The 20814-nt window shown below is 46.5% G+C and overlaps 1 protein-coding gene across 1 annotated transcript; it reads right to left on the reverse strand.

Moving 5' to 3' along the window:
• Positions 1–468: 468 nt before the first annotated feature.
• Positions 469–20227, reverse strand: LOC112110658 (sulfotransferase 6B1-like). Its single transcript, XM_026649531.1, has 4 exons — positions 19954–20227; positions 5913–6007; positions 5224–5380; positions 469–1142 (listed from the first exon to the last, which is right to left on the reverse strand). Exons 1-4 carry the CDS (start codon positions 20225–20227, stop codon positions 1012–1014), a joined length of 657 nt encoding a protein of 218 aa, XP_026505316.1. The 3' UTR covers positions 469–1011.
• Between the last annotated feature and the right edge of the window lie 587 nt (positions 20228–20814).

A 20814-nucleotide genomic window follows, 5' to 3' on the forward strand; every position in this document is an offset into this window, starting at 1 on the left:
AGACCCTGGGTCTGTGTTGGAGCAGACGGGCGTGTCTGGCCCAGCAAGACAGGGTGCTAGAGTCCTGAGCTGGCAGGGAAAGCAGGAGCAGGGGTAGTCTTGGTACATCAGGTGGCAGCTCCCAAGGGGCAGCTCCTAATGATCCAACCCGTCACAAGCATATCCAGTTACTGCCTTATATATTCAGCACACTTCAAACACCTTTTTCTGAAAGCCGCTATCCCACTAGCGACCCTAAGCATAAGGATGGACTACCCCAAAACCTCAAGCCAAGTTCTATGTCTTGGAGAACAACAGAATCTGTGAAGTAGCATCTAAGCCATTGCTAGACTATAGTTTTAATTGTATTATAGCTATAGAGTTTCCCTAATTTACACCAGCAAGGAATTGGGCCATAAATCTGCAGGCAAATTTCCCAAAGCCATTCAGACCCAGACTAAAACTCTATTTTCAGAAAGATGAAAAGCATTAAGAAAATATTGTGTTCCTTTATTTTAATAACTACTCTCTCTCTCCTTCCATTTGAGCAATGCTTAATATGGGTTTTCTTATGGAAAGATTTGTACTGACTTGAGCTGGGGTTGAAGCAGTCCCTGCCTTTGGTAGAAATCCCTTTGTGAAGAAGATGCTTCATTTAAAACATTTTTTGAAAATGTCTCCACATACCAAATGCTATTAAATATTTTAGCAAGACTGGTGGAGTTGGGTGAGATGGGGCAATGGTAGGGAGGAAAGAGGGTAGTTGGGGAGAGAGGTTCTTCTAGGTGATATGTACTGGAGCAGTGGTGTAGTATTAGTCTGGGTCTGACTGATTACAATAGCATTGAATAAAGGAATGCAGTCTAAGCATGCTGAGAATCGGCTGTCACTGTAAAGAGAGCTGGAGAGTTGTGATCATTTACAAACATTCAGAGAAGTTTGGATCACTTGATCTATTTTTCTAGTGCATGTAATGCAACTGATCTGATAGAATTGTGGGGAACTGTTGCTTTAACAATGTTTTCTTCGTCCTCAGGCTTTGCAGTACACCTCATACTTTATCTTTGCTCCCAGCTTAGTTCTTCCTAGGCGTTCTTCAAACATTTTGTCCATTTCTTGGTTCTGATCTTCATTAAAAAGATTCTTCCAGTCGCTAACACCACCTACAAAGAAGCAACATTTATTGTGTTAGTATGTATAATATATGTACAAAAACTTTGAAAACGAGGAATTTAACATTTCTATTTTTTTCTAAAGATCAGTCATTTTGATCACTTTCGCTAACTGGAGTGTGTTGCTATGATTTTGAAACACAAGGCCTGATTCAGTGTTACTTCAGTGTAATTCTACTGATGTCAGTGGAATAACTCCAATGTAAAACTGCTATAATAGAGTCCATCTCATTAAGCTTCATTGACTAATACAGTATAGCACATAAAAAGGAAAATGCAGCTCATTTAAGGAAATAAAGTAATTATTAGGACTTTATGCAGTACAGTTTTGTGAGGCAGCATTGAGCAAATAAAGGGGAATTACTTGTCTGAATTCCCCTTAGCAGATGATTGTGAGACTGGTATTCACAGCAGCAGCATCAGTGTAGTATGCTCTCCCAAGAGAAGGGACAAGAATCATAGAATCATGGAACTGGAAGGAATGCTGAGAGGTCTTCTAGTCCAGTCCCCTGCACTCATGGCAGGACTAAGTATTATCTAGACCATCCCTGACAGGTGTTTGTCTAAGTTGCTCTTAAAACCCTCCAATGACAGAGATTCCATAACCTCCTAGGCAATTTATTCCAATGATTAACTAGCTAAGAGGAGTTTTTCCTAATGTCCAACCTAAACCTCCATTGCTGCAATTTAAGCCCATTGCTTCTTGTCCTATCCTCGGAGACTAACAAGAACAATTTTTCTTCCTCCTCTTTGTAACAACCTTTTATTAAAGGTTAATAAAACTACTACCATGTCCTCCCTCAGTCTTCTCTTCTCCAGACTAAGCAAACCCAATTTTTTCAATCTTTCCTCATAGGTCATGATTTCTAGACCTTTAATCATTTTTGTTGTTCTCCTCTGGACTATCTCCAATTTGTCCACATCTTTCCTGAAATGTGGCGCCCAGAATTGGACACAAAACTCCAGCTGAGGATGTATCAGCTCAGAGGAGAGCGGAAGAATTAATTCTCATGTCTTGTTTACAACACTCCTGCTAATACATCCCAGAATGATCTTTGCTTTTTTTGCAACAGTGTTACATTGTTGACTCTTATTTAGCTTGTGATCCACTACGACCCCCCAGATCCCTTTCCACTGTACTCCTTCCTAGGCAGTCATTTCCCATTTTGCATGTGTGCAACTGATTGGTCCTTCCTAAGTAGAGTACTTTGTATTTGTCCTTATTGAATTTCATTCTATTTACTTCAGACCATTTCTCCAGTTTGTCCAGACCATTCTGAATTTTAATCCTATCTTCCCTTCACCACACACCTAGCACCTTTACGAGCAGGAGGAAAGGGATCTCTCTCCCTCTCTCTTCCTCTTCCTCTTCCTCCTGTGCTCTTCCTTCCTGTGCCTATTTGTGGGCTTGGGCTAGTGGCTTAATTAGCCTTTCTGCCCGGCCCCACCCACAAATTAGGCACAGGTCTGCCTTATCAGTGCCAATCTGCTATGCCTGATTGGAGCTTCTGTGAACTGAGTGTTTATTCAGGGTTTCCAACCTAGCACTTCATCACACAAGGCAATAAAAATGTATCCCTCGACATTCTTTAGAGAAATCTGCCTCAAAATCCTTACCTACCAGTGAAGGGAGAGGGGAGTTCCAGTTCACTCTGTTCATAGAACTTTAGCCTTGGGCCCAAAAGCCTGATTCAGCAATTTGGGCTTCTTTATAAACTCTAGATTGCTCCTGTGAGACTGTTTCCTCCTCGTCCTCAGTGATTTTTATAAAAATGATACATGTTCCCAAAATGTTCCCACTTATTAAAGAAGATTGTCTGCATTTTTAAAGATCCTTCTATTAACTCTATAAAACTCCAGTTGAGGATGTATCAGCTCAGAGTAGAGTGGAAGAATTACCGGTACTTCTCGTATCTTGTTTACAACACTCCTGCTATTACATCCCAGAATGATCTTTGCTTTTTTTGCAACAGCATTACACTGTTGACTCATAGTTAGTTTGTGATCCACTATGACCCCCAGATCCCTTTCCATGGTAAAGTTTCATAGGCAGTCATTTCCCATTTTATATTTGTGCAACTGATTGTTCCTTCCTAAGTAGAGTACTTTGGATTTGTCCATATTTAATTTCATCCTGTTTACTTCAGACCATTTCTCCAGTTCATCCATATCATTCTGAATTTTAATCCTGTCCTCCAAAGCACTTGCAACCCTTCCCAGCTTTGTATCGTCCACAAACTTTAAAAGTGTACTCTCTTTGCCATTATCTAAATCATTGATGAAGATATTGAACAGAACCAGGACCAATCCCTGCGGGACCCCACTTGATATGCCCTTCCAGCTTGACTATGGACCACTGATAACTACTCTCTGGGAGTGGTTTTCCAACCAGTTATGCACCCACCTTATAGTAGCTTCATCTAGGTTGTATTTCCCTAGTTTGTTTATGAGAAGATCATGCGAGACAGGATCAAAAGTCTTACTAAAGTCAAAGATATACCACATCTACTGCTTCCTGCCATCCACCAGGCTTGTTACCCTATTTGTTTTTGACAAATCCATGCTGTTTGTTACTTATCATCTTATCTTCTAGGTGCTTGCAAATTGATTACTTAATTATTTTCTCCATTATCTTTCCGGGTACTGAAGTTAAGCTGAATGATCTGTAATTTCCCAGGTTGTGCTTAGTCCCCTTTTTATAGATTGTCTCTATATTTGCCCTTTTCCAGTCCTCTGGAATCTCTCCCATCTTCCATTATTTTTTTAAGATAATTGCTAATGGCTCAGATATCTCCTCAGTTAGCTCCTTGAGTATTCTAGGGTGTATTTCATCAGGCCCTGGAGACTTGAGAACATCCACCTTATCTAAGTAATTTTTAACTTGTTCTTTCCCTATTTTAGCCTCAGATCCTACCTCATTTTCCCTGGCATTCACTATGTTACACATCCAATTGCTACTAAACTTTTTGGTGAAAACTGAAACAAAAAAGTCATTTAGCACTTCTGCCATTTCCACATTTTCGGTTATTGTTTTCCCCCCTCGTTGAGTAACAGGCCTACCCTGTCCTTGGTGTTCCTCTTGCTGCTAATGTATTTGTGGAAATAGAAAGCTGCAATGCTGTACATCAGTGTTTCTCAAACTGGGGTCCCTGCTTGTGTAGGGAAAGCCCCTGGCGGACCGGTTTGTTTACCTGCCTCGTCCGCAGGTTCAGCCGATCGCGGCTCCCACTGGCTGCCGTTCGCTGCTCCAGGCCAATGGGAACTGCTGGAAGTGGCGCGGGCCGAGGGACTTACTGGCCGCCGCTTCCAGCAGCCCCCATTGGCCTGCAGCGGCGAACTGCGGCCAGTGGGAGCCACGATCAGCCGGACCTGCAGACGGGGCAGGCAAACAAACCGGCCCGGCCTGCCAGGGGCTTTCCCTACACAAGCGTCGAACCCAGTTTGAGAAACACTGCTGTACACACTCTTATTGCTAGCCCATGCCCGGATCCATGCCACTGCGTCTTCACTACTATTTTTACCCATGCTAGCTAAATTAAATTGAGCATGAGTATGCCTACCTGAGCTGCAGTCAGACATCTGATTGCAGTGTAGACACACCCTAATGCAAACTGGATTAGCTTTAAGACCAAAAAAAAAGAAAATACCCACTTTGGGTCCCCGGTACCATACAAGCTCTGCAGCTGGCCCTATATCCTTTTGACCATAGGGGAGGAAACAACTTATTGCTAAATTCCCACACTCTGTCTCTCTTCTCACCCCAAACTCAAGAGGGTCAGCTTTGGCAGGGGCAAAAGGGGTAGCTGGTAAGGAATACAAATGTCCAAAGGCAGGTGTCCAAAGTTAGCTAAAGGATTTTTTTCTGACATTCTCCTTTAAAAAAGGAATTTCTGATGAAATGTTAATTTATATGCAACAATATTTATTTTCAAATATTTTTATCAAATGAAAATAAAATGCATTTGCTGTTAATAAATGCTAGGGTTATGTCTGCAAAAAAGAAGTAGGAGATGATTTGCCACAGCTGCTGGGAGACTGGTTGTTGTATCTTTGGAACTTTTTAGGAATTCACCTTTGCGGAAGAGAACATTGCCAAATGCACCATGGGTTTTGTGGGCATTCTCTTTCATAGCCTGGAAGCTGCTCCTATCTGCAACCGCTTGAAGCTGTTCCTCAGTCAGGGGCAACACGGAGAATTCAGCTATCTTTTTCACTCCCAAAGCCCTGTTCTGGAGAGAGGATGTTAGTCAAATAAAATGCATTATTTTATTTCTGTGGTATTTCCACTTACAGTAGCTGGCTTGATATTTTCCTGTAGTGTGTTTAGCGGGCTTCAGTGTGATTGAAGTGGTGCATAGATCTTATGCTGGCCCTCTGTATAGACGTGAATTGCACCCAGTGTGAGGAAAGCTGTTAGACTTAGTCTCTACATAGCTGAGGTCACAATATACTGTCTATACACACCTTACAATTAAATGCCTACTCAGATAGGGATATGCATATCAGTTATTTGGGAATTAGGCTTTAAAAATATTTTGGCTTATACTAGAGCTGATCAGAAAATGGGGAGGGGGGGAAATCATGAAAAAACTGGTTCAATTTTTTTTCTCATTGAAATTTCAGCAAAAAAATATTATCAGAAATCAAATAGGTGAACATTTTGGCTAGTTCTATTTCATATGGCAAACTGTTGGTGCTTTGGAGTTCACTCAAAAGACAATCTGTATAATTGTTACCTAAACACTTCTTCAGTAACCTCACCTCTTTCAGTTCTTCGTAGGTTATTGTCATAACATTTTCATCGTCAACATGCTTGCTCCATTCACAAATATAGTCAAAATAGGACCCCCAAGGTACTGGAGGACACCAAAGAATCATGTAAATTAATAATTATTAACACGAATAATGGCTCAAGACTAAGGGTATGTCTACACTACGAAATTAGATCGAATTAATAGAAGCCGGTTTTATAGAAATCGGTTGTATACAGCCGATTTTGTGTGTCCCCACATAAAATGCTCTAAGTGCTCTAGTCGGCGGACCGCGTCCACAGTACCGAGGCTAGAGTCGACTTCCGGAGCATTGCACTATGGGTAGCTATCCCACAGTTCCCACAGTCTCCGCCGCCCATTGGAATTCTGGGTTGAGATCCCAATGCCCGAATGATGCAAAACAGTGTCGCGGGGGGTTCTGGGTACACGTCGTCAGGCCCCTGCCCCTCCGTCAGAGCAACAGCAGACAATAGATTCGCGCCTTTTTACCTGGGTTACCTGTGCAGACAACATACCACGGCAAGCATGGAGCCCGCTCAGCTCAGCTCACCGTCACCATATGTCATCTGGGTGCCAGCAGACGTGGGACTGCATTGCTACACAGCAGCAGAAGCTAACTGCCTTTTGGCGGTAGACGGTGCAGCATGACTGGTAGCCTTCATTGGTGATCTGGGTGCTGGCAGCCGTGGGGCTGGCAGCCGTGGGGCTGCATTGCACCAGCCCCTTGCCTTTTGCCTTTTGGCAGTAGATGGTTTATTACGACTGGTAACCGTCCTCGTCGTACAGCAGTGGCTGTCGATCATGGGCACCTGGGCAGACATGCTCAGTCCTATGGAACTGTCTTGATGATGATGGTTATCAGTCGTAGTATACCATTTTCTGCCAAGCGCCCTGTTGGCTCATCGCACGTTAGTAGAGTCTTCCCTGAGCAGCAGATCGTGCAATAGGCATGAAGGCTAACTGCCAAGCGCCCAGTATTTGCTGCCAAGCACCCAGAAAATGCCGAGGGCTATCAGTCATGCTGCACCATCGTCTTAAGATGTAAAAAATAGATTTGTTCTGTATTCATTTCCTTCCCCCCTCCCTCCGTCAAATCAACGGCCTGCTAAACGTAGGCTTTTGAGTTAAATCTCTGGGGGGGGGCATTCTGTGTGACAGTTGTTTATGTTTCTCCCTGATGCACAGCCACCTTTCTTGATTTTAATTATCTGTACCTGTACGCCATGTTGTCACTCGCCCCTCCCTCCCTCCCTCCCCTGGTCCGTCAGATACTAGTTTCGCGCCTTTTTTCAGACCAGACGCCATAGCCAGCACTGGGATCATGGAGCCCGCTCAGATCACCGCGGCAATTATGAGCACTATGAACACCACGCGCATTGTCCTGGAGTATATGCAGAGCCAGGACATTCCAAAGCAAAAACAGGACCAGCCGAGGAGGAGGCGATTGCAGCGCGGCGACGAGAGTGATGAGGAAATGGATATGGACCTAGACCTCTCACAAGGCACAGGCCCCAGCAATGTGGAAATCATGGTGTTCCTGGGGCAGGTTGATGCCGTGGAACGCCGATTCTGGGCCCGGGAAACAAGCACAGACTGGTGGGACCGCATCGTGCTGCAGGTGTGGGACGATTCCCAGTGGCTGCGAAACTTTCGCATGCGTAAGGGCACTTTCATGGAACTTTGTGACTTGCTTTCCCCTGCCCTGAAGCACCAGAATATCAGGATGAGAGCAGCCCTCACAGTTGAGAAGCGAGTGGCAATAGCCCTGTGGAAGCTTGCAACGCCAGACAGCTACCGGTCAGTCGGGAATCAATTTGGAGTGGGCAAATCTACTGTGGGGGCTGCTGTGATCCAAGTTGCCAGGGCAATGAGAGACCTGGTGATATCAAGGGTAGTGACTCTGGGAAACGTGCAGGCCATAGTGGATGGCTTTGCTGCAATGGGATTCCCAAACTGTGGTGGGGCGATAGACGGAACCCATATCCCTATCTTGTCACCGGAGCACCAAGCCACCGAGTACATAAACCGCAAGGGGTACTTTTCAATGCTGCTGCAAGCCCTGGTGGATCACAAGGGACGTTTCACCAACATCAACGTGGGCTGGCCGGGAAGGGTACATGATGCTCGCGTCTTCAGGCACTCTGTTCTGTTTCGAAAGCTGGAGGAAGGGACTTTCTTCCCGGACCAGAAAATAACCGTTGGGGATGTTGAAATGCCTATTGTGATCCTTGGGGACCCAGCCTACCCCTTAATGCCATGGCTCATGAAGCCGTACACAGGCAGCCTGGACAGGAGTCAGGACCTGTTCAACTACAGGCTGAGCAAGTGCCGAATGGTGGTGGAATGTGCATTTGGGCGTTTAAAAGCGCGCTGGCGCAGCTTACTGACTCGCTCAGACCTTAGCGAAAAGAATATCCTCATTGTTATTGCTGCTTGCTGTGCGCTCCACAATATCTGTGAGAGTAAGGGGGAGACATTTATGGCGGGGTGGGAGGTTGAGGCAAGTCGCCTGGCCGCTGATTACGCGCAGCCAGACACCAGGGCGGTTAGAGGAGCACAGCAGGGCGCGGTGCGCATCAGAGAAGCTTTGAAAACGAGTTTTGTGACTGGCCAGGCTACGGTGTGAAACTTCTGTTTGTTTCTCCTTGATGAACCCTCCGCCCCTCCCCCCCCGTTAACTCTACTTCCCTGTAAACCAACCACCCCATCCTCCCCTACCCTCCCCCCTTCGAGCACCGCTTGCAGAGGCAATAAAGTCATTGTTACTTCACATTCATGCATTCTTTATTAATTCATCACACAACTAGGGGGATAATTTCAAAGTTAGCCCGGGATGGGTGGGGGAGGAGGGAAGGAAAAGGACACACTGCAGTTTAAAACTTTAAAACTTTAACACTTATTGCTCGGGAAATCATCTGGGGTGGAGTGACTGGGTGGCCGGAGGCCCCCCCACCGTGTTCTTGGGCGTCTGGGTGAGGAGGCAATGGGACTTGGGGAGGAGGGCAGTTGGTTACACAGGGGCTGTAGCGGCGGTCTGTGCTCCTGCTGCCTTTACTGCAGCTCAACCATACGCAGGAGCATATCAGTTTGATGCTCCAGCAGCCGGAGCATCGACTCTTGCCTTCTGTGTGCAAGCTGACGCCACCTCTCATCTTCAGCCCGCGATTCAGCACGCCACCTCTCCTCTTGAGCCCGAGATTCAGCACGCCACCTCTCCTCTCGCTCATATTGGGCTTTTCTATAATCAGTCATTGACTGCCTCCACGCATTCTGCTGGGCTCTGTCAGCGTGGGAGGCAGTCTGTAGTTCTGTAAACATTTCATCACGCGTCCTTCGCTTCCGCTTTCGAATATTCACTAGCCTCTGTGAAGGAGAAAGATTTGCAGCTGGTGGAGGAGAAGGGAGAGGTGGTTAAAAAAGATACATTTTAGAGAACAATGGGTACACTCTTTCATGTTAAATTTTTGATGTTCACATCACACAGCACATGTGCTTTCGTTACAAGGTCGCATTTTTCCTCTTATATTGAGGGCCTGCCGGTTTGGTGTGAGAGATCACTCACGCAGTGCCAGGCCACAGATTTCAGCTTGCAGGCTTTTGGCTTTTTTAACCTTCTTAACATGTGGGGATGGTTTCAAACAGTACTGCTTTCATTAACCATACCAAGCACCCGTTGGGTTGGCCATTTAAAATGGGTTTGCAATGTAAAAGGAGGGGCTGCGGTTTCAGGGTTAACGTGCAGCACAAACCCAACTAATTCCCCTCCCCCATACACCCAATTCTCTGGGATGATCACTTCACCCCTCCCCCCACCGCGTGGCTAAAAGCGGGGAATATTTCTGTTCAGCAGAGCAGGAAGGAGCACCTCTGAATGTCCCCTTAATAAAATTGCCCCATTTCAACCAGGTGACCGTGAATGATATCACTCTCCTGAGGATAACAAAGAGCAATAAGGAATGGATGTTGTCTGCATGCCAGCAAACACCGGGACCATACGCTGCCATGCTTTGTTATGTAATGATTCCAGACTACGTGTTACTGGCCTGGCGTGGTAAAGTGTCCTACCATGGCGGACGGGATAAGGCAGCCCTCCCCAGAAACCTTTTGCAAGGGCTTTGGGAGTACATGAAGGAGAGCTTTCTGGAGATGTCCCTGGAGGATTTCCGCTCCATCCCCATACACATTAACAGACTTTTCCAGTAGCTGTACTGGCCGCGATTGCCAGGGCAAATTAATCATTAATCATTAAACACGCTTGCTTTTAAACCATGTGTAATATTTAGAAAGGTACACTCACCAGAGGTCCCCTGTGTGCCCACAGGGTCTTGGGTGAGTTCGGGGGTTACTGGTTCCAGGTCCAGGGTGATAAACATCCTGGCTGTTGGGGAAACCAATTTCTCCACTTCCTCGCGGCTGTGAGCTAGCTACATTTTCTCCATTCTCATCTTCCTCGTACCCCGAACCCGCTTCCCTGTGTGTTTCTCCAGCGAAGGAGTCATAGCACACGGTTGGGGTAGTGGTGGCTGCACCCCCTAGAATGGCATGCAGCTCCGCGTAGGAGCGGCATGTTTGCGGCTCTGCCCCGGACCTTCCGTTTGCTTCTCTGGCTTTGTGGTAGGCTTGCCTTAGCTCCTTAATTTTCACGCGGCACTGCTGTGCGTCCCTGTTATGGCCTCTGTCCTTCATGGCCTTGGAGACCTTTTCTAATATTTTGCCATTTCGTTTACTGCTTCGGAGTTCAGCTAGCACTGATTCGTCTCCCCATATGGCGAGCAGATCCCGTACCTCCCGTTCTGTCCATGATGGAGCTCTTTTGCGATCCTGGGACTCCATCATGGTTACCTGTGCTGATGAGCTCTGCGTGGTCACCTGTGCTCTCCACGCTGAGCAAACAGGAAATGAAATTCAAACGTTCATGGGGCTTTTCCTGTCTACCTGGCCAGTGCATCTGAGTTGAGAGTGCTGTCCAGAGCGGTCACAATGAAGCACTGTGGGATAGCTCCCAGAGGCCAATAACGTCGAATTCCGTCCACACTACCCCAATTCCAACCCCCTAAGGCCAATTTTATCGCTAATCCCCTCGTCGGAGGTGGAGTAAAGAAACCGGTTTAAAGGGCCCTTTAAGTCGAAAGAAAGGGCTTCGTCGTGTGAACGTGTCCAGGCTTAATTCGATTTAACACGGCTAAAGTCGACCTAAACTCGTAGTGTAGACCAGGCCTAAGAGAGACTAAACAGGGGACAGAGATGCACCCAGCCTCAGCAGCGTGATACTTACCATACATGAAGTTCAGATGTACAGAATTATTCAGTTAGATAACACAGGAATATTAATCAAAATCAACAAGAAATATTCTGGTTCTGCGGTGAATTGTACTCTCTAACTGATCCTGTTGTTACTTTGTCAAAACTCCTGTTAAGCCAAATCCATCCCTAATGCGACTCCAAGTCAGTGACGTTACATCAGGATTGAATTTGCTCCATTAATTTCTGTTCTTGGTTACATTTTATACAGTAGAAGCAGTATATGGGAACTATTAAAACCATTGACATCTATTTTAATTAGGCTTGGAAACCAACAGAATGGAGAATAGAGACCCATTTTATACCTATTTTAGTAGTTCTAGATTAGTTATAAGAGATGTTTTCCTCTTCTTTTTTTCTGGTGAAAGTTTTCTGAAGACCTGACTGAAACTTTAAAAATCTAGCCAAGTCTGAAGACTGTGCTGTATAGTAACTTTATTATACTGGTAGGTAAAGTTGTACACAGAACTCCAGTTTGTAAAACTATCTAGTAGAAAGTGATATTTTGATGCATCAAGTGTAAGAGAGCATAGAGTGAGTTCTCACCCTTAGCCTCACATTTCCTGACATTTGGGTGCTGGATTTCTCAATATTTATTCTTGCATTAAAGACCGTTACCCCCACGGCCACAGAATTTTTGGAAGAATAAGGAGAAATGCCAGTAGAGTAGATGTGGGATAATCTGTCTCCCATGCTAAGTCTCATTCTCATCTGTAATAGTTAGAGATTGGCTTAAGCCCTGAATCATCAAATTTAATAACTCCTCCAAAAGTTTCATCATAATTATGATAACTAGATATTCTTGTCTTCCATGTAAATGTCCTGTCCCTTTTTGAATCTCCATAAACTCTTTGCTTCAGTGACTTCCTGTGGCAATAAATGCTAGCCTTTAAAGTTTCATACAGAATAACTTTCAGTTTCATCACCCAATTAGGATTGAGTGAAATCTCCATGAATTCTTGTAATTTTTTCTTTCCATAGAATTATTCACTAATTCACTTTCCATGATTTCACAATCCTAACATTTCAATTTTTCAAGAAGTTTCAGAAGACTGCAATGTTTTTAATAGGAAGAAACTAAAAGAAAGTAAAGAATGTTGCGCATGAGAAACCAAATGCTAAATTTTATGCAAAAATACTTATTTGTAAATGTTGCAAATGTAACAACATGTACCATACTACAAAACAATATATATGCACCACAGACGCGAGTAATGTTTGCTGTGGAAACCATTACTTTGATTTTCCTAACCTGTGCATTTAAATTTTTAACCATAGCATTGACAATAACAATAGCAATGGCATTTCTTTGGCAAGGAATATGAGAAGTCATTTTATTTCTCTCATTCATATGAATAATTCCCATTGCCATATCTTCCTAACCAAGGTTATTTAACATAAACTGAACTAATTAGTTCAGTTTTAACTACAGCCTGGTTATTTATAATTATATTACACCTTATATTTCCATAGCAAACAAATTATATTCACCAGATTTAGGATACCCTGCTAGGATCACATCCTCCTGCCTGGCTTCAAAGGACTCAAGAGCCTTGAATGTTTCAGGACTGCACACAGTTGTGGGGTAGAGAATCCCCTTGTAAGAAAAAAGCAGATCATCACGGTCCATTGTGTCACAAACAGCAATTCCCTTTTCTATCAGATCAATGAATTTCTTCCTGTGGTTTGCCATTCTCCTCTCTCTTGATGTAAAGCTGTATGCAGACAGACAAGTGCAGACTACCTTTTAGTAGACCTTTTGTGGATCAAGTAAACAACATTTGACTCCTCCCTATTCATCTGTAGACAGAGATTCAGCCCCAGACAAAGAGCCTGATCTAGCTCGCATTGGAGTCATTTACAGTCCTGTCATTGACATCAGTGGGAGTTGGAGAAGACCAAAAGAGGAAAACAAGGGAATTAAATTGCTTCTTAAGCCAAAACTCATATATAATTTCAAAATATCACATGTAAAAGATTGCTGTAGAATGAGTACCTAGTGCATGTATAAATAATACATTAGTGACATGCAAAAAATTACACTGATGCCAGGCTCCTGTTGGGATGGTACATGCCCCAAAGTAGGTTTCCCATGGTAACCCTGCCCTTTTACATACGCATTATACTGTTTTTTTTCTTTACACAATCACATCATTCTTTGAGTCCTGAGACCTGAAGAAGAGTGGCCTCTGTGTAGGGCTTGTAGCTGCAGAATTCGCCTACTAGGGTGGGTAACCACAGGCTCCATTTGGTGGCCTTGGGGGTACAATGGCTAGCTCCTCCTTTCAGCCAAATATTTTCTCAAGTTTGGAGTGAGATGATGGAGTTTTTGCTATCTAGTGATTGGGGGGTGGCTGTACATATGAGTACATAATGTTTTATTAATGATTATTATGTTTATATTAATATAGATCAATTGGTGTCTGTGTCAAGGGATGAAATCCTGGCTCCATTGAACTCAAAGGCAAAGCTCCCATTGACTCCAGCGAGGCCAAAATCTCTGCCTTGAGGAGCATTTATGGTCTCAGCCTTTCTCATACTGTATTCCCATGAGCAATAAATCCCATTCTCCTCATTCACTGAATCCCACTCTCACAATTCCAATCACTTATTTGAAGACTTTTGGACCCTCCTTAAATTCTCCTGTCTGCACAGGACTTTGCTAAATTCTTCAAAGAGAGAACTAAGACCGTATTAGGGTTAGGGTGGGGTTTTGGTGGTAGAACCACTGCCCATTTTTTTTCAAACCCTACCCCAATGAAATAATTTGGGATCTGTGTGGGAAATCTTAAGGGATTTCCCTCCTGCAGGTATTTCTTCAAGAGGGGGTGTGTGGGCCCTTTTTTTGTTATGGATGGATTTTTATGATCAGGCACAACAGTAAGATTAGGTCATGCCAGAATGGAGATTAGTGGTGGAAAGCCAGCTAGAAAAAGTGAGTTTTGAGGAGGGATTTGGAGGAGAATTAAGTATCTTGGCAAAAGGCTTGATAAAGTCTTAGTAATATGAGCTCTCAGTACAGCATTCAGCTATTAAACATTTGCTAAGAGATTAGGAGAGAGCATGATACTTTATACAGATTATATAAAATGTGCAAATTCACAAGGCCGTCTGAATGCATCAAATGTGAAAAGGGGAGATTGGCAGAGGAATATAATTTTGTTTAAGCTTCTAAAAAGGTGTTTACAAAAAGTGGAGAATTAAAAAAGATTAGAGCACTTGGTAGTATCCGGTGTAATGAAATCCATTCTGTCCAGCTCACCACCTCCCAAAGGTCTAGGACAACAATGCAGTGTCTGAACTGCTCTTTACTGAACATAGAGCTTTGCAGGGTAAGTTAGTGGGCTTCAGCCATGATGCCCACAGAACACTGGCAGCTGATAATAGCTAGGTTAGCGGTGAGCTGACTACTGCTTCTGATGTTCTATTTGGCTCCCTTAACAACAAACAACAACCCACCTCTCAACCATACCCTCAATACCTACAAATTGTACACACAGCTAGTCTAAGGAAAAAACAAGTTCTTATTACTGTCACGGTGTTCTGTCTTCTCCCCACACAATCCTGCTCTGGTTTTTTCAGCCATCTGTTGCATCTGGTCTTAAACTAAAGGCATGTTTACACAGAGAGAGCTGTTCATGGGCTAGCCTACCTGAGCTAGCTTGAATCCAGCCAGCATGAGTAACAAGAGCAATGAAGACCGTGAATAGCAGGCTTCAGTGTAAGCAGTACAAGCCCAGCATCAACCCTGGATACATGTTCAGCTCACTAGCCTGCTCTGAAGCCCATAGTGTGCTGTCTTCACTTCTACCCATATTAGCTGATTCAAGCTATCTTGGGTAGACTAGCCCATCCACAGCTTTTGCTGTGTAGACATACCCTAAAAGTGTAAGCTCTTTGGGACAGGGATTGTCTTTTACTGTGTGTCTGTACAGCTCTTAGCACAGTGAAGACCCCATCTAGGCACTATTGTAATAATAATAATAAATAATTAATACATAATTAATAATGGGCCCAATTTGGGAAGGATTAACTTCCATAAGCTAAAATCATGAAGATTGTGGGTGTAATCCTAGAGTAACTGAAGTCAATGGGAGCTTTGCCATTCATTGAGGCCAGGATTTCATCCTGTATATTGCAAGTCAAGATTCTGAGGGCCCACGAGAGAACAGGACAATCAATAGCAATAGAAGCAGAAAGATTGGGTCCTGAAAAGGGGTGTGCTGGGGAGGGTGGGATACTAATTGATGTGTTAAGAGTCTCAAAATGGTTTCCGAATTTGTGGCAGTCCTAAAATAGCTGAACAATAGCCATCAAATTCTTTTCCAGTGCAAACTGGTGCAGATCCATTGATGTCAATGGAGCTGCCTGTGAGAGAGATGATGAACACCAGCAGAACTCTGAGAGTATTGTATCAACTTTGTAAATGTGATCTGCATTTTTGTGAGCCAGACACTGGAAGTATGAAAGCTTCAAAGTCTTTTTGCGGATACAGACGAACACGGCTACTCTGAAACCTATTGTATTGAGATGAGCCAGATGATATGGGCACATAGGCTATTCATAGACCTTTGCATCAATACATGTTATATGTATGTGTATTCCTGGCTTGCTAGGTGGGTTTTCCATGGGATCTGGAATCACTATGGGGTGATTAATGCAAACTCCCAATACTTCTTATGTAGATACCCAGCCTTTGAAGCTTTGCAACCTAGGGGAAGGGGCATTGACTGGTTTTATCTGTTTCAGGAGTCCTGGGAAAGAGAGGCCCCAAAACTGTATAAAATGTCAGCCTGAGATGATTGCGGGACTAATTGTGATCCAACAAATTGACACAAACTTTTAACCAAGAGGGCAAACCCTGCTGAAGGATTTGAAGAACTGGAATTTGCCAGCATTTCCATAAGAAAGATGGGGGATCTCAGGTAAGCTTAGTATGCAGTTAGGCCTTTTCTTGCTTTATGATATGTTTTTCCTGTAATGTTTTTGTCCTAAAACAAATATACTTTGCTTTATGAAGTATAGGCGTGTAGGGGGGGTGTGGCTGTCCCTCACTGCCAATCTCTGAGGGAGGCCACACCTCTTTTCTGTCACTCCCCTGGAGTGGCAGTATATCAAAGGGGGAAAGTTAGCAGTCTCACAGTCTCAACCCTCAGTCAGTGGAGTGCAGCAAACGATTCCAGGGCCCAAACACATAGGCAAGGCGGGGCCCCAAACAGTGTAGAGTTCCAGCCCTCAAGCAGGGCACAGTAGTTAGGGACAATTCAGGGTCCCAGGCCTTTGGACAGGGTGGGGTGCCTTGCAATCTAGTGCTCTGCCCCTCAAGCAGGGGCAATCACCACCCACAGTCTATGGGGTGCCAGCAGAGATTAGGCACCCAGCAAACAGTCTCGGGCGCCAGCAGGGGCGAATGCCCCCCAGTCTGTTGTCCTGGCTCTGGTGGGTGACAGACAAATGCAGGCCTCTTGGCATAAGGAGGGGGAGTATTGCCACCCCAGGGGGGCATGTCAGGGGGGACATGGACCCGCCCAATTCCACCATGTCCCAGCCCAGGGCCCTAACAGTGGCAGAGTGGTCTGCCACTAGGTCAGTGGGGAATCCACCCGCAACACGTTGTTGGTGTCACTAGGCATAGCTACCAGGTAACTTGGGAGGGTGGAAGGCCATAAGTGCCGATGAAACCCCCCTGCTCTGGGTCTAGTGAGCCAAAGTAACTCCATCTTGTGAACTTTAACCAGCCTAAATGCTAACAGCCTAGAAGCAGAACATGTAACAGTCAGCGTTTTTTTTAGCAGACAGCTGCAGTTTCGCTCAAACAGCAAAAGCAGTAGTGATAAGGAGGGGGAGAAGGGGAGGGGGAAGTCTACTACGTCTAGGCCAGCAAGGCCAAAGATAAACATGCGGACGAGAACTTTTCTAACACGCCACAATGTAGTGCCTACTGTAACTGCTGTCGGGAAGGGAGGGGTGGAGGGGAAACAAAACAAAAGGCTTACACAAGCAGCTTGGAATATAAAATGGGAAACATGCTTATATTTGTTGCGCTTCTGATTTGAGACATGCTGGTCTCCTGAGTGCCTTTTCGAGATCTCGAATAAACTTGGTTTGCTTCTCCACCCTGGTGTGTTTATCAGTGCGGCGCACACCGGGCAACGAACCCCCTGTTGCCCCCTCGGGCCCTCTGGGCCGGCAACAACGTTGACCTGGCAGCACCACAGCCAGACAGTAGTCTGGTACCCCTGGGTTGCTTCCTATACTCCCCCTCAGGTGTACCTGAACCCTGGGGTCATCCTTCATCTCCCTGGGGTATACTGCCAGTGGCAATCCCAGCAACTCCTCAGCGTCAGGTATGTCTGGCAAACCTGGTCCCTGAGACAGCAGTGGACTGGAAGCATCTGCCTCCCTCAGTGGCTCCTGCTCAACTGAGCTACAGGACCTGCCTTTTATGCTTCCCATTCCTGTCCCACCTCTCTGCTTCCGGCATGGCAGGCGTGGACCTCCTGGTTCCACCCACCAGGGGGTGTGTGGCCCTCCGTCACTGCCAATCTCTGACGGAGGCCACACCTCTTTGCTACACATACACACCCTCAAGCCCAGCTCCCGTTCTCCGGGGCCAGTCAGGTCCCCTTCCCCAAGTCTTGACAACATGTCTGTGTTGGTGTGCTCCTTACCCGATTGACATTGTACAGTGAAGGCAAATGGCTGTAAGGCCAGATACCAGCGCATCAACCGTGTGTTGGTGTCCTTCGTTTGTTGGAGCCATCTGAGGGGTGTGTGGGCTGTTACCACCACAAAGGAGCTGCCTAGGAGGTACTAGCGAAGGGCCACTACTGCCCATTTAATGGCCAGTGACTCCTTTTCAATCACCAAGTAGTTCCTCTCCCTCAAACAGCTTTAGGCTAATATAGAGGACTGGTGTTCCTTCCCGTCGATGTCCTGAGAGAGGACAGTGCCCAGCCCTATTGTCGAGGCATCAGTTTGGACAATAAAACCGCGTCCCAAGTCAGGACTATATAACATGGGCTCCCGGCACAGGAGGTCCTTCAACCCTCAGAATGCCGTCTCACAGTCAGGATCCCACCGTACATACTGTGGCTGATCTTTAGTCAGCAGGCCCATCAAGGGGGCAGCAATGGTGGCAAAGTGGGGGATGAAGTGCCGGTAGTACCCCACTAGCCCCACAAAGTGTCGGACCTGTTTCTTAGTGATGGGGACTGGGTGGTCCTGGATGGCTTGGACCTTCCTGACTAGGGGCCACAATGTACCCTTGTCCAAGGGTATAGCCCAGGTAGTTTGTCTACTGCCAACCAATTCGGCATTTCTTGGGGTTGGCGGTGAGGCCAAGGGTTCTCAAGATGGCAGCCACTCGGTTTGGGTGGTCTTCCCAGTGGCAACTGTAGACGACCACATTGTTCAGGTATGCCGCGGTGTACTCGATGTGAGGTTGCAGGAGCGCCACAGAGGCTGAAGGGCATCCGGGTAGGGTGATCAGATGTCCCGATTTTATAGGGACAGTCCTGATTTTTGGGTCTTTTTCTTATATAGACTCCTATTACCCTCCACCCCCGTCCCGATTTTTCACACTTGCTGTCTGGTCACCCTACAGCCGGGTAAAATGGTAGAGTCCGCTGGGGGTGGCAAAGGCGGTCTTTTCCTTTGATGCTGGTTCCAGTGGGATCTGCCAATACCCTTTTGCCAGATCAAGGGTGGTAATATATCGGGCTTCCCCAAGGTGGTCAAGCAGTTGATCCACCCAGGGCATCAGGTATGCGTCGAACTTTGAGATTGCATTGATTCTTTGGAAGTCTATACAGAACCTGCAAGTCCCGTCTGGCTTGTGGATGAGCACGATTGGACTGCGCCACTCACTGGTGGACTGCTCGATCACCCCGAGGTCCAACATAGCCTGGATCACCTGTTCTATGACCTCCCACATGTGGCGTAGGAAGGGCTGGGTGGTCACTCAAATCACTTCCCCAGGGTTGGTCTAGATAGTGTGTTGCACACGGGTGGTCTGTCCAGGAGTGGCCATCAAAGTCCTCGCAAAAGCTTGAAGGAGGTGCTTGGTCTATCTCCTCAGTGAGGGTATCCCTGAGCTGCGGTTCTGTTCATTCAGTCGCCATGGGGAACTGGGGCCCCAGTTCCGGTTCAAGGGGGTAGGGTGTGATCATTAGCCCTTCCCTCTCACGCCATGGCTTTAAGAGGTTAATATGATAGACTTGTCACCTCTTTCAACAATCTGGATGACAGATTTCATAAGTAACTGGGCCTGCCTGGTGGATTACCTCATACGGGCCCTGCCATCAGTCTAGGAGTTTGGACTCCTCAGAGAGCAGCAGCATGAGGACCCAGTCTCCCGGCTCGAAGGTCCTGGTGCGCATTCCCTGGTTAAAGGTTCTCGCTTGGGGCCCCTTGGGCAGCCTGGAGGTTTTCCCTTGCGAGGGTCCCAGCCCGGGCCAGGCAGTCTTGTAGATCTAAGATGTACTGGAGGAGGCCCTGAGTCCAGGATGGGGTCTGCTCCCAGGTCTCTTGCATGAGGTCCAGTACCCCTCGAAGCTGGTGGCTGTATAACAGCTCGAAGGGGGAGAATTTGATTGAGGCCTGTGGCACCTTGTGGATGATGAGTAACATGGGGGGGGGGATCAATTGGTCCCAGCGGCGAAGCTTCTCTGGGAGAAACTTCTGGAGCATTCCCTTCAGGGTTCAGTTGAACCACTCAACCAACCCGCCTGTCTGGGGATGGTACACAGACATCTGGAGCTTCTTGATTCCCAGGATGCAGCATATTTCCGGGAGCAGTTGGCACATGAAATTGGTTCCTTGGTCTGAGAAGATCTCTTGGGGTAACCCCACCCGGGCGATTTTCGTAAGTTCCGCCGCGATGGTACAGGTGGGTGTGCTTCTCAAGGGGACAGCCTCAGGGAACCGTGTGGCATAGTCCATCACCACCAGGCCGTATCTGAACCCTGCAGTTCTCCTCGCAATGGGTCCCACTAAGTCCATGGCGACCCTTTCAAACGGCATTCCAACCACTGGCAGAGGAACCAGTGGGGCTTTCGGCATGCTGGGAGGCGCTGCCAACTGACACTCTGGGCAGGACGCACAATGATCTTTTAACCTCTTGATGCACCCCAGGCTAGAAGAAGCGTGCCAAGACCCAGGCCTGGGTCTTCTCTAGTCCCAGATGGCCGGCAGCAGGAATGTCATGGGCCAGCCGTAGAATGGCCCATTGATGGCATCGGGGTATCACCAGTTGAGACTGGGGCTTATAGGTCCAGGGTCGCGGTCAACATGGTACAGTCAGTCCTGTGTTAACTCGAACTGCAGCCATTGGTTGGCCCACTGTGGGTCTGTTGCCAAATCCACGGCTGTGTCCAAGGTGGAGTCATCTTCCCCAGGCCAGGTCAGGGTGCAGACTTTGGCAGTGACCTAGTCCTGTGGTGGGGCTCGCAGGTCACCTAGGTTAGGGTCCCCCTGTTCAGTGGCCTTGCCATCAGGGTGCTCTCCCTCGAGGGCCATCTATACCGGGGACTCTTGGTGACCCATGGCTTGCAGCAGCTGGGAGAATTCAGGCCAGTCCTGGCCCAAGA

The sequence above is a fragment of the Terrapene carolina genome, unplaced genomic scaffold (genome assembly GCF_002925995.2).
Source record: "Terrapene carolina triunguis isolate 2854851 unplaced genomic scaffold, T_m_triunguis-2.0 Scaffold85, whole genome shotgun sequence".
Taxonomy (NCBI): Eukaryota; Metazoa; Chordata; order Testudines; family Emydidae; genus Terrapene; species Terrapene triunguis.